Source organism: Cryptomeria japonica, chromosome 3 (assembly GCF_030272615.1).
Source record: "Cryptomeria japonica chromosome 3, Sugi_1.0, whole genome shotgun sequence".
Classification (NCBI taxonomy): domain Eukaryota; kingdom Viridiplantae; phylum Streptophyta; class Pinopsida; order Cupressales; family Cupressaceae; genus Cryptomeria; species Cryptomeria japonica.
In genome coordinates this window covers 772,642,866-772,657,753 of record NC_081407.1, presented here as the reverse complement: position 1 = coordinate 772,657,753, position 14,888 = coordinate 772,642,866, and the positions used below count along the sequence as shown (strand labels likewise).

Below are 14,888 nucleotides of genomic sequence, written 5' to 3'. Positions count from 1 at the left end.
GGAGAACAAGGCTGTGAAATGTATCTTCATCGGGTATAGTTATGGTGTGAAAGGATACAAGCTTTGGGACCCTGTTGCACAAAAGGTAATTCACAGTAGAAGTGTTATTTTTAGAGAAATTAAGTCTCCTTCTGTTACATTGCAGCCAGAACAGACTAAAAAAGAAGATATGATTCAACTTCCTTCTACACCTGAAAGAGTTGAATCGAGACCCCTAGATAGGCAAGAATTTGAGGAGAGCTCGTCTAGCTCTGAATTTTTAGAAGAGGAGGAAGAACCTCCAACTCAGCTTGTTCGAAGGTCTACAAGACATAGACAACCACCTGAAAGGTATTCACCTGATGATTGGAGATGTATTTTTGCTCTGCATACTAGTGTGGATGAACCGAAATCTGTAGAAGAGGCATTAGGTATGAATGATGCAGAATCCTGGAAGATTGCTATGGAGGAAGAAATGGCAGCTTTGAAAAAGAATGATACATGGGATCTTGTACCATTGCCTGAAGGACGAAAGCCTGTTGGTTGTAAATGGGTGTTCAAGAAAAAGATTGGTTCAGATGGAAGCATTGAGAAGTATAAAGCAAGGTTGGTTGCAAAAGGCTACTCTCAGGTTGAGGGTGTTGATTACGGTGAGATATTTTCTCCTGTTGCAAAAATGACGTCCATTAGATTTTTGCTTTCTATTGCTACTGCTTATGATTTAGAGGTTGAGCAAATGGATGTGAAAACTGCTTTCCTTCATGGTGATTTGGAGGAAGATATTTATATGACACAGCCGGAGCACTATGTGGTGAAAGGCAAAAGTAATTTGGTCTGTAAATTGAAGAAATATTTGTATGGTCTCAAACAAAGTCCTAGGATGTGGTACCAGAAATTTGATACATATGTGTTGAGTTTGGGATTTGAACGTTCTAAATCAGATCACTGTGTTTATTATAAATCTTATGGTGATCATTTCTTATTCATTGCATTGTATGTTGATGATATGTTATTCATTGGTAAAGGGAAAGGTATGATTTCAGAACTGAAGTCTCAGCTCGCTGCTAAATTTGAAATGAAAGATCTTGGTGCAGCAAAGCACATTCTTGGGATGGAAATTAGAAGAGATAGGGCGAACAGAAAGCTATGGCTAGGCCAGAGTAAGTATGTGAATTCAGTGTTGCAGAGGTTCAACATGCAGAATTGTAGACCATTGAGTGTTCCTTTTACAGTTGGAACGAAACTATCTGTTTTAGATTGTCCTACATCCCCATTGGAGATGGAAGACATGAGCAGAGTGCCTTACCAGAGTGCAGTTGGAAGCTTGATGTATGCTATGGTCTGTACTAGACCAGACATTGCCCAAGCAGTGGGAGTACTTTCTAGATATATGTCTAATCCTGGTAGAGTTCATTGGGATGCAGTCAAAAGAGTCTTCAGATATTTGAAGGGTACTTCAGAGTATTCTTTGTGTTATCATGGTAATTCAATTGGAGACATGACTTCCCTTGATATCCATGGTTATGTGGATTCAGATTGGGCAGGTGATATTGATAGCAGAAGATCCACCAGTGCTTATGTGTTTACTTTGTTTGTTGGTGCAATTAGTTGGATGAGTAAGCGACAGGCTGTGGTTGCTTTATCCACTACTGAAGCAGAGTATATGGCAGCTACTCATGCTTGTAAAGAGGCCATTTGGCTTAAGAGACTGTGTTCGGATATTGGAATAAAACAAGGTACAGTGACAGTTTACTGTGACAGTCAGAGTGCAATTAGCCTAGCTAAGAACCCGACATTTCATGCCCGGACCAAACATATTGATGTTCAGTATCATTTTGTTAGAGATATGGTCGAAGATGGTAGGGTGAAGCTGGTTAAGGTGGAAACTTTGATGAATGTTGCAGATGCTTTAACTAAGGCTGTGAGCACAGAGAAGTTCAGATGGTGTTCAGAGTCTATGGGCCTTATGGCCCCTAGCAATTGATTCATTGTGTTGACATTCCCTTCCGCTCTTGCAAGGTGTTCGACAAGTGGGAGATTTGTTGGGAAAAATGGTGTCTCAACCTTGCATTTATGTGAGGTTACTATTTATAGTAAGTTTTCATTTGAGCATGAAATGGTGCAAAACTCTCCCTAAAGCTTCTGGTTGGTTAGATAAGCATTCCGGTAAAGTTGCGTCGCAAGGTCACAGCTAGTTTTGAAGATATTAATGTTTTCGTCTTGGAGGGGTGCAATAAAATATTTAAACTTAATTTTGGGGACTTTAGAGGCTCCAAAACACCCTGAAAAGTGGCCGTAACCGGCAAAGCGGGTTACGAGGTGATAGAGCACTTCGCGAGCTTTCCGACGCTTCAAACGGTTCGTCAATCGGACACCCGGTTCTCAAGTTATGGCCTCCGGAAGTTTGTACTCCTGAAATAGGAAAAATAATTTGTATCGGATACATAAATGAGCTGTAAAGGGGAGCGACACATGTTGATGTGTGCTTTAACATGTCATAGGGCGTCTAGAAGGGAGATAAGGTCGGCTACACCTTATTGGGTGGTTTTAGCCCATGGTTTTGTAATACCGTTTGACGGTTTCTTGTATTGTATCTCCTATTTATGAGGTGTGTGAGATAGAGGTTGTGTGTAAGAGTCTTATGGCTATTGAGTTGCCTCTGAATCTCTGATTAGTGGTACTCCTGCGAAGAGCTTGCTCTGCAAGTATGTTGTAATCTATTTTTGATTGCTGAATAAAATATTGAGCTGCTTTTGGAGGGTGGGGTTTTTCTCCCGAAAGGGTTTTCCCCACGTAAATCATTGTGTTGTGGTATGATTTCTATTATATCTATTTCTATTTTCTGTAACTGTTGTAATGATCTGAAAAAGTTTTGCATTACCCTCCTCTCAAGGTTAGTGTAGGAAGTTGTTTCTGCTACTTAACTTCCTTACAACCATATGGTGTCATAAAGGGTCGTATGGTTCTCTAAGGGGTCATATGGTTTTGTATGACCCCTTAGGACACTATATGACGTCCGTAGGGGTCATATTATGTCCTAAGGGGTCATATTGTGTCTTATGACCCCTTAGGACACCACATTGTGTCTTTATGGGTCGTATGATGTTCTAAGGGGTCATATGGTGTTCTATGACCCTCTAGGACACCATATTATGTTGTTATGGGCCGTATGGTCTTCTAAGGGGTCATATGGTGTCCTATGACCCCTTAGGACACCATATGGTGTAATTATGTGTCGTATGGTGTCCTAAGGGGTCATATGGTGTTATATGACCCTTAAGACATCATATGGTGTTGTTAGGGGTCGTATGGTGTACTAAGGGGTCATATGGTGTCCTATGACCCCTTAGGACACAATATGAGCCCTTAGTACACCATACAATGTCCTTAGGGGTCATATGGTGTCCTATGACCCCTTAGGACATAATATGACCCCTTAGGTGTTGTTAGGGGTAATATTGTGTCCTAACAGGTTATATGGTGTCCTACGACCCCTTAGGACACCATATGGTGTCGTTAGGGGTTGTATGGTGTGATAAGGGGCCATATTGTGTTCTAAAGGTTCTTATGACATCATATAACCACTTAGGACACCATATGACCCCTTACGTATTGTTAGGGGTCATATTGTGTCTTAAGGACTCATATGGTGTCTCATGACACCATATGACCCCTTCGGACACCATATCATGTCGTTATGGGTCTTCTTGTGTTATAAGGGGTCATATGGTGTTATATGACCCCTTAGGATACCATATGACCCCTTAGGAAACCATATGACCCCTTAGGAAACCATGTTGTGTCCTAAAGGGTGGTATGGTTTTGTAAGGGGTCGTATAGTATCCTAAGGTGCCATATGGTGTCCTATGACCCCTTATAACATTATATAATGTTGTTAGGGGTTATATTATGTCCTAAGGGGTAATATTGTGTGTTAAGGGGCCAAATAGTGTCCCATGACCCCTTAGGTATCGTTAGGTGTGATTTTGTGTCGTTAGGAGTCATATGGTATCCCATGACCCCTTAGGACATAATATGACCCCTTAAGACATCATATAGTGTCGTTAGGAGTCATATGGTATCCTATGACCCCTTAGAACACATTATGAGCCCTTAGGTGTTGTTAGGGGTCATATTGTGTCCTAATGGGTTATATGGTATCCTACGACCCCTTAGGACACCATATGGCATCGTTAGAGGTTGTATGTTGTGCTAAGGGGTCATATTGTGTCATAAAGGTTCCTAGGACATCATATAACCCCTTAGGACACCATATGACCCCTTAGGTATCATTAGGGGTCATATTGTGTCCTCCCTTAGGACACCATATCATGTTGTTATGGGTCTTCTTGTGCTATAAGGGGTCATACGATGTTATATGACCCCTTAGCATACCATATGACCCCTTAGGACACCATATGGTGTAGTAAGGGGTCGTATGGTGTTCTATGGGGTCATATGGAGTCCTATGACCCCTTATGACACTATATGACCCCTTAGGTGTCGTCATGGGTCGTATTGTGTCCTAATGGGTCATATGGCATTCTATGACCCCTTAGGACATGATATGACCCCTTGGGACACTATATGGTGTTATGGGTCGTATGGTGTCCTAAGGGGTCATATGGTGTCCTATGACCCCTTAGGATACCATATGACCCTTTAGGACACCACATTGTGTCATTAGGGGTTGTATGGTGTCCTAAGGGGTCACTTGGTGTCTTAGGACCCCTTAGGACACACTATGGTGTCATTAGAGGTCTTATTGTGTCTTAAGGGGTCATATGGTGTTTTATGACCCCTTAGGACACCATACGACCCCTTAGGAGACCATGGGGTGTCGTTAGGGGTCATATCATGTCCTAGGGTGTCATATGATGTTCTATGACCCCTTAGGACATGATATAACCCATTAGGAGACAATATATACCAAGTTTCAAATAAGGAGAGACATAAGGGTGAAGAGAGATGAATAACTAAAGAGAGGGAAAAGAACTAAAGGACAAGGACATAAATAGAGATATAGATATTAAGGAGTATGAAGTGAGAGGGAGAAAAAATAAAGGACAAGGATGGATAGAAAGGGGTAGACATATCTAGATATTAAAAAGGAGAGAGGACGATAGAGATAAAAAATGAAGATAAAGGGAGTGGGAGATGAATAGATATAGAGAAAGAGAGAGGTAAAGACAAAGATAAATATATGAAGAGATGGATAAAAATGGATAGAGAGGGTTAAAGAGAGAGATAAAAAAAAGGTAGAGATAGAGAGATATAAAGAAAGAGAAATATTGATAGATAGAGATATATAGATAGTGAAAGAGAGCGAGAAAGAGAGAAAGAGATTATAGATAGGAAGAGAGAGAAAGATGAAGATATCGAGATATATAAAGGCACTATAGAGAAGGATGTGGGGAGAGAGCAAAAGATATATAAAGATGGAGAAAATAAAGAGATAAAGGTAGAGAAAAGGGAAAGATACTTCAAGAGGGCGATAGAGGAAGACCACAAAGAAGTAGATTAAACATGTATAGAGGAAAATATATAAAGATAGAGGAACATATAAAAAGAGAGATTGATAGGGAAAGAGATGGAGATGTGAAGATGGAGATAGAGATAGATATGGATAGAAAGTGATAGAGAGGGTAAGACAAATGGAGGGAGAGATAGAGTGAAAAAGTGAGATTTAGAGATAATGAGATATAAATATACATGAAGACAAATTTATAGGGATATAGAGATAGAGGGGACAAGATAGGGAGAGAAAGGAGGTGATAGAGACAAGTAATATAGAAGTATAGGTAGGATAAGGTAGAGGAGGGAGATAAATAGAGAGAAGAGAGATTATTAGAGAGAAATATAGAAATAAAGAGTGACAATGATGGAGTGGGAGAGGGAGAGATATGAATAAAAACATTGAGATATATGCAGAGATGCATGTAACTTGGGAATTTATTTATCTAGATGGGATGACCCCTTATGACACCATATGGTGTCGTAAAGGGTTGTATGATGTTATAAGGGGTCATATGGTGTTCTATGGGGTCATATGATTTTTAATGACCATTTAGGACACTATATGACATTGTTAGGGGTCATATTATGTCTTATGACCCCTTAGGACACCACACGGTGTTGTTATGGGTCATATGGTGTTCTATGACCCTCTAGGACACCATATTATGTTGTTATGGGTTGTATGGTCTCCTAAGGGGTTATATGGTGTCCTATGACCCCTTAGGACACCATATGGTGTCATTATGGGTCGTATGGTGTCCTAAGGGGTCATATGGTGTTATATGACCCCTTAGGACACCATATGGTGTCATTAGGGGTCGTATGGTGTGCTAAGGGGTCATATGGTGTCCTATGATCCCTTAGGACACAATATGACCCCTTAGTACACCATACAATGTCCAAAGGGGTCATATGGTGTCCTATGACCCCTTAGGACATAATATGACTGCTTAGGTGTTGTTAGGGGTCATATTGTGTCCTAATGGGTTATATGGTGCCCGACAACCCCTTAAGACACCATATGGTGTCATTAGGGGTCGTATGGTGTGCTAAGGGGTCATATTGTGTCCTAAAGGTTCCTAGGACATCATATAACTCCTTAAGACACTATATGACCCCTTAGGTATCGTTAGGGGTCATATTATTTCGTAATGGGTCATATGATATCTCATGACACCATATGACCCCTTAAGACACCATATCATGTCGTTATGGGTCTTATTGTGTTCTAAGGGGTCATATGGTATTATATGACCCCTAAGGATACCATATGACCCCTTAGGACACCACATGGTGTCGTTAAAGGGTGGTATGATGTCGTATGGTGTCCTAAGGGGTCATATAGTGTCCTATGACCCATTGGGACACTATATGATGTCGTTAGGGGTCATATTATGTCCTAAGGGGTAATATTGTGTCTTATGACCCCTTAAGACACTATATGGCATCGTTATGGGTCGTATGGTGTTTTTTAGGGGTCATATGGTGTTCTATGACCCTCTAGGACACCATATTATGTTGTTATGGGTCACATGGTGTTCTATGACCCTCTAGGACACCATATTATGTTGTTATGGGTCACATGGTCTCCTAAGGGCTCATATGGTGTCCTATGACCCCTTAGGACACCATATAGTATCAGTATGCATCGTATGGTGTCCTGAGGGGTCATATGGTGTTCTATGACCCCTTAGGACACCATATGGTGTCATTAGGGATCATATGGTGTGCTAAGGGGTCCCCTTAGGTATCGTTAGGTGTCATTTTGTGTCGTTACGGGTCATATGGTTTCCTATGAACTCTTAGGACACAATATGACCCCTTAAGACACCATATAGTATTGTTAGGGGTCATATGGTTTCCTATGACCCCTTAGGACACAATATGACCCCTTAGGTGTTTTTAGGGGTCATATTGTATCCTAACGAGTCATATGGTGTCCTATGACCCCTTAGGACACCATATGGTGTCATTAGGGGTTGTATGGTGTGCTAAGGGGTCATATTATGTCTTAAAGGTTCCTAGGACATCATATAACCCCTTAGGACACCATATGACCCCTTAGGTATTGTTAGGGGTCATATTGTATCCTAAGGGGTCATATGGTGTCTCCTGACACCATATGACCCCTAAGGACACCATATCATGTCGTTATGGGTCTTCCTGTGTTATAAGGGGTCATATGGTGTTATATGACCCCTTAGGATACCATATGAACCCTTAGGACACCATATGGTGTCATAAGGGATCGTATGGTGTTATAAGGGGTCATATGGTGTCCTATGACCCCTTATGACACTATATGACCCCTTATGTGTCATCATGGGTCGTATTATGTCCTAATGGGTCATATGACACTCTTTGACCCCTTAAGACACCATATGACCCCTTGGGACACTATATGGTGCTATGGGTCGTATGGTATCCTAAGGGGTCATATGGTGTCCTATGACCCCTTAGGACACCATATGACCCTTTAGGACACCACATTGTGTCATTAGGGGTTGTATGGTGTCCTAAGGGGTCATATGGTGTTTTATGACCCCTTATGACACCATATGACCCCTTAGGAGACCATATGGTGTTGTTAGGGGTCATATTGTGTCCTAAGGGGTCATATGATGTTCTATGACCCCTTAGGACATGATATAACCCCTTAGGAGACCATATATACTAAGTTTGAAATAAGGAGAGATATAAGGGTGAAGAGAGATGAAGAATTAAAGAGAGGGAAAATAACTAAATAACAAGGACATATATATATATATATATATATATATATATATATATATATATATAAAAGTGAGAGGGAGAAAAACTAAAGGACAGGGATGGATAGAAAGAGGTAGACATATCTAGATATTGAAAAGGAGAGAGGAAGATAGAGATAAAAAATTAAGATAAAGGGAGAGGGAGGTGAATAGATATAGAGAAAGAGAGAGGTAAAGAAAAAGATAAATATATGAAGAGATGGATAAAAATGGATAGAGAGGGGTAAAGAGAGAGATAAAAAAGGAAGAGATAGAGAGATATAAGGGAAGAGAAATATAGATAGATAGAGATATATAGATAGTGCAAGAGAGTGAGAAAGAGAGATAGAGATTATAGATAGGGATAGATAGAGAGGGAGAGAGAGAAAGAGGAAGATATAGAGATATATAAAGGCACTATAGAGAAGGATGTGGGGAGAGAGAAAAAGATATATAAAGATGGAGTAAATAAAGAGATAAAAGTAGAGAAAGGGAAAGATAATTCAAGAGGGCGATAGAGGAAGAGACAGAGAAGTAGATTAATCACGAATAGAGGAAGATATATAAAGATAGAGGAACATATAAAAAGAGAGATTGATAGGGAAAGAGATGGAGATGTGAAGATGGAGATAGAGATAGATATGGATAGAAAGTGATAGAGAGAGTAAGACAAATGGAGGGAGTGATGGAGTGAATAAGTGAGATTTAGAGATAATGAGATATAAATATACATGAAGTTAGATCTATAGGGATATAGAGAGAGAGGGGACAAGATAGGGAGAGAAAGGAGGTGATAGATACAAGTAATATATAAGTATAGGTAGGATAAGGTAGAGGAGGGAGATAAATAGAGAGAAGAAAGCTTATTAGAGAGAAATATAGAAATAAGGAGTGACAATGATGGAGTGGGAGAGGGAGAGATATGAATAGAAAGATGGAGATATACGCAGAGATGCATGTAACTTGGGAATTTATTTATTTAAATGGAATGAGAAAATAAGTGACATAAGTAGAGAATAAAGAGATATATAATATACATTATATAAGTATAGATAGACAAGTGATAGATAAAGGAGGTGATAGGAAAAAAATGAGACTTTGTATGCAAAAATTCTGAGTATTTAAAGTTTTAAAATTGAAGGACTAAATTCAAATTATTATAATTAATTTTTGGTCTATAATATCATAAAACTACCCAATCTATTTGGTAGGTCTCTTAATTACCTTTCCAACGCCTGTAAAAAATCAAAATTTTGATAAGAAACGCAAAAGTTATGCCCATTTTACGAAACTATATTTTTTATGTTGAGAAAAACGGATATCCGATTTGAAAAGTATGATATCACAATAGTGACATCACAATGGTGACATCACAATGGTGACATCACAATAGTGAATTTAGTATTACCAAACCAAATTCAAATTTTACCCGACCCAAACAAAAAGTCAAAGCGTATTTTGGCGTGTTTGGAAAGGTTGAAAACGTATTTTTTTCTCCATTGCCACTTTTTGGTCCCCCATGATCTTGCACATACCCACAAAAGTTTTAAAAATGATTTAGCTTTGAAAAACAACTTGAAGACTAACTCTCTCTCAACTGAAGCTCTTGATTTTATAGACCTTGAGAGGATAAGATGATGTGGCTCAGATCAACGGTCATGATCAGATCTACAGATTTGGATGGTTGTGAACAAAGGTGAAGGTTGAGAGAAAGGGGGAAGGAGAAGACAAGTGTCACTCATCTCACCTTGATTGGGTTGCTGACTGAGGGAATCTAGGGATGGTTGGAGAAAATTTAGGCATGATAGGACAAGTGGACTCAAGTCCTTCTTAAGATATGGGGGTTGTTGGAGAGAATATAGGAGGTTATGAAATATGTGTACGTACACAATATTCATTAAATTTGGAGGTTGAAGATAAATAATGAATTAATATTTAAGAAATATTAGTTTCCTTAGCCACATGATGGATGAGTTGGCAAAGGGAAGATGAAGTGGAGATGGAAGGATGAGTTGGAAAAGAGATTAAATAATTAAGAATTATTTAATATTTGAGACTATAGGATAGGAGAATAACCATTAAATATTAGATATTTAATTGTTTGGAGGAGATAATTAAATATTTAGATATTCGATTAATTGATTAAAAGAATAATTAAATATTAGATATTTAATTATTTAGAGGAATAGAATAGATGAATTAATTAATAAATTATTTCAATTAAATAAATTAATAGAAAGACACGAAAATGAATTAAAAAATTAATCTTTTCAATTTAACTATTTAATAGAAGAATAAACATTAAATAAATATGCTCATAGCCAATTTTATGTGTATACAGTATATAATTCAAAATTCAAATTGTGTTAACAATTTTTAAGTCAAAATCTACTCTTTAAAATGAATTTAAAAATATCATAAAAATTTATGTGCCTCATGTGACTCGAAGGCTCTCCTGATCCTACTGATCTCAAAAGGATGAAAGGACACATGGTCAATATCCATATCCAGTCGTACCTCATCTGTATCCATAAGAAGACTGGTAAAATGGCCTCGACCTCAAACAAGAGGTGTAGAATCATGTTGCATATGATGTGGGAGATCTGCAAGAACATGTGGCGACATTGTACATTGAGGGGGCTCAAGTGTAGGATCAAATGGTGTAGGCTGAGGAGGAGGTGTGGGGTCAACTGATGTATGCGATGGAGGGGTTGTTGGATGTACTGAAATGCCCTCCTCTCTCATCATGTCACCCTAAGAAGCTCTACCATCATGGCTTCTATAACCAGTTCTACCAAGACATTGTCTCACATGTCCATACAAAGTGGAGAGGGATCCCATACTTAGAAGAAATAAACTAATAGACATCTAATAAATCACTTGAGAGACATGCACTCATGTGACACAAAGGATCAACCTCAGGCAATCGTGCAACATCAACAGGGGATGCTATGTCAACACGAATATAAGGATCATAATTGCTAAATGTACCATCAGTAGCCTAAGGAATGGTAGCCTGTGAATGTAACAAATATATCCCAACATGATCAGATGACATCTGATGAACCTAAATGGCAATAGTCGCAATGCTAGAAAATATCTCGTTTGGCATCATCAATTGGCACATTTGCTACCTGTGCTAGTTTTAAATGTTTTGAAAGAACCAAAAGGTTTGGACCAACTAATGCCTACTTATTAATGGGAGATGGTGAATTAGGTGACCTAAACATGTCACACAACCTATCTCTCCCCTACTCGACATGTGATGGAAAGTCTGTATAATCTATATCATAGTGTGAATGAAACTCTGCAAATAATTATTTGTAGAAATAAAGTGGCAACTCATCTTTTTATGACTAGCTATGATGAACTACCAACCATCTAGGATATATGAATGGGGCCACAAGTGGATCAATTCACCTAGTGATGAGATAACCCTTGACTTTATCTTTCCCTGCATAATAGGGGAACATGGTATGAACATGTGTCGTAGAAACATCCTTTGAGATGGTTTTCCATCTTGCCTTACCAACAACACTACATGAAAGAGAAATATAAAAAGCATCAATACTAATATCATCATATAGGGATTATATGATTGAAAAATGTCAATCATATTTAATAGCTCATACCTAATGCTAAGTGCCCTATCCCTATTTGGTAGGATAGGGGCATTATGTAATGTATGCTCAAGCTGATGTAATGCATGTTGTAATGTCTCAATGGTTTCGACATAAAGCCAAGCCCTAGAATCATTACAATCAGAGGGTAATTTACTAGATTGACTAGAAGTCTGGTCACTCTCATGGTGAACACTACCCTCAGATTGATCAGCCATGTGAAAAATATTTGCATGTAGTTATAGAGAAAAATAAAATTTTGTTTAATTTAAATTAATTTAATTTTGCTAGATTTTAAATATATAAAATGATACAATACTAATTTAAACTAATTCAAACTAATTTTAAAATGATACAATAATAATTTAAATTAATTCAAATTTAAACTAATTTAAACTAATAGAAAGATCATGAAATACTATTTCAATATACAATGATACAAATTACTTAAAAGAAACATTAAAACTAAAGAAAGGGGGTTAGAAAAAATATATAATAAAAAAACTTAATTTTCAATTATTAAATGAAATGAGAGGCTTTATTCTTAAATCATGCTACAATGGGTTAGGTTAAAACAATCAATCCAAATTATTTTAATGACCCAGATAATGGATTAAATTCTATTGAGTTATCTTACTATTCAAAATGGTTTTTGGATAGGAGATGGATTTTTCATGTACATACACACACACACACATACACACATATATGTACATACACACGGACATACACATACACACACATCCACACACACACACACACATACATATATACACACACATACATACACATACACACACATACACACACATACTTACACACACACACACACACACACACACACACACACACACACACACACACACACACACACACACACCGACACATACACATACACATACACATACACATACACATACACATACACATACACATACACATACACATACATACACACATACACATACATACATATACATGCACACACATTCATACACATACATACACACACACATACATACATATACATACATATATATACATACATATACATATATATACATATACATATATATATGTGTGTGTGTATATATATGTGTGTGTGTGTGTGTGTGTGTATACATATATACACATAGAGAAAATAAAAAAAATCATGTACCTTGTTTTCTATATTTTACAAGTTGTGTCTATCTAAACCATGAACTACAAAGTTAAAAGTTGGAGACAAGTGTTGCTTCCTTTTTCTTTTTCTTCGGAAAAGCATTTTATTTTTTACAAGAGAAATGAATGACACTTCTTAATTAAATAGAAGTATTCTATTTAGGTCATTGTTCCTATGAATTTAAGTATTTATGTTAAGGATGAAGGAAAAAGAGACCTTAGCCAAAAATTTGTGATTCTACATCTATAAACATTTGCGTACACTATTACCTACAATCATCAAGTATGCAATTTTTAACATAATTTTATCAAATGCAAAGAGGAGTAGAGAGTGTTCCAATAGTTACGCGAGAATATGCATTCAATCATGAAATTTATATTTTAACATAGGTAAAATATCTTGATAGAAGAAATCTTTTCAATATTTCACAATTATAGTTTATCCTCAAAGATTACAAAATTAATTCTAAATATTATTTCAAACCAAGACTAAAAATATACTTTCTTATTACTTTTATATTTCTACGGAATGTGTTGTTTACTTAACTATCCTCATTTAAAAAGAGATTTAATTTATAACATAACAAATTCCAAAATACTATAAACTAATAATTATATATAAAAACAAAATAATGTTTCTCATACATTTATTGAATTATAGTCTATAATAATTTCCTATCAGAATAACCGTTGCACTTCTTTGTGCAAGTGCTAGTGTAATTCATTCCGTATAAACACGCCGGTTCCTTATAACAGCCCTCCCGTGCTAGTGTAACGCAGGGCAAAAGTTACATAATTCATATGGTTATAGAGAAGAAAGCCACACCGCTAAGTTGTAGGGCAATTACTTGGCAGATAATACAGATAGGAAACTTATCTTAACCTATATCTTAATACAAAATATTGATAAGGGGGAATTCTGTCGAACCAAGTCACAGGCATCGTTGTTCCTGTTCTGAAACATCGTCTGGAATGATTGCTGTTTTTTTTTCATAGAGGATGGTATTGAAAATAAAAAGCATCATAAAATGTTCTAAGGATTTTCCTGATTATAACCGTTGTTAGGAATGTATTCTCCGTTGCCATTGCCGTAGCCGGCACCATACCCTGTGCCGTAGCGGTTACCGTTGCCAAACCGGGTGTTGTAACCGCCAAATTCCGCGCTCTGTCGATAGCCGCCGCCACCGTTGGAACCGCGCCACTCACCGGAGCCATAGCCGCCGCCATTGCCGAAACCTTGTCCACCGTAGCCTGCACCGCCGCCATTTTGTGTAGTGTATTCAGCGCCTCTACCGTAGCCATTCACGCCTTCCCTGTAGCCTCCACCTTCACCAGCACCATTTCCGTAACCGTTGCCTTGCCCTTCACCAGACTCGTAATATCTATTGTATGAGTTCTCCCTCCCCGTCGGGTAATACTCTTTAGGATCCGGGTAACCGGCGTTTTCTCGCACAGGAGGGCTGTTATAAGCAGGAGCGGGGAAGAAACCGCCTTCCCTGGCCTCTACATTATGCACGACCACATTACAAATAACTAAAATCGCCAGCAGAATGGAGAATAGGATTTGAGTGTGGAGAGCCATTGTGAGTAAGAAACAAGGAATTTTGGGTATGCTTAGCTATAAGGAGACTATGAGAAGATGAGAAGCAGCAGAGTGCACATTTATAGCTTGGTGTTCCCTCATTTATCCACCTGCCATTCTCGATTGCATACAAAGTAGAGAGTAGAGAGTGCATCGGCACATGGTGGGGTACTTTGATATCCTACTTTCTCTATGCATTTTCCACGCTATTGACATTAAGTGTGAATCGACTGTAATTTGTCTGGTTTACTTAAATCAGTCAAGTATTTTGTCAAGAAA

The 14,888-nt window shown here is 38.0% G+C and overlaps 1 protein-coding gene across 1 annotated transcript; it reads right to left on the bottom strand.

Moving 5' to 3' along the window:
* Nucleotides 1-14,060: 14,060 nt before the first annotated feature.
* On the bottom strand, nucleotides 14,061-14,609 carry LOC131075248 (glycine-rich cell wall structural protein 2). Its single transcript, XM_058012079.1, has one exon. It carries the CDS (start codon nucleotides 14,607-14,609, stop codon nucleotides 14,061-14,063), a length of 549 nt encoding a protein of 182 aa, XP_057868062.1.
* Nucleotides 14,610-14,888: the final 279 nt, after the last annotated feature.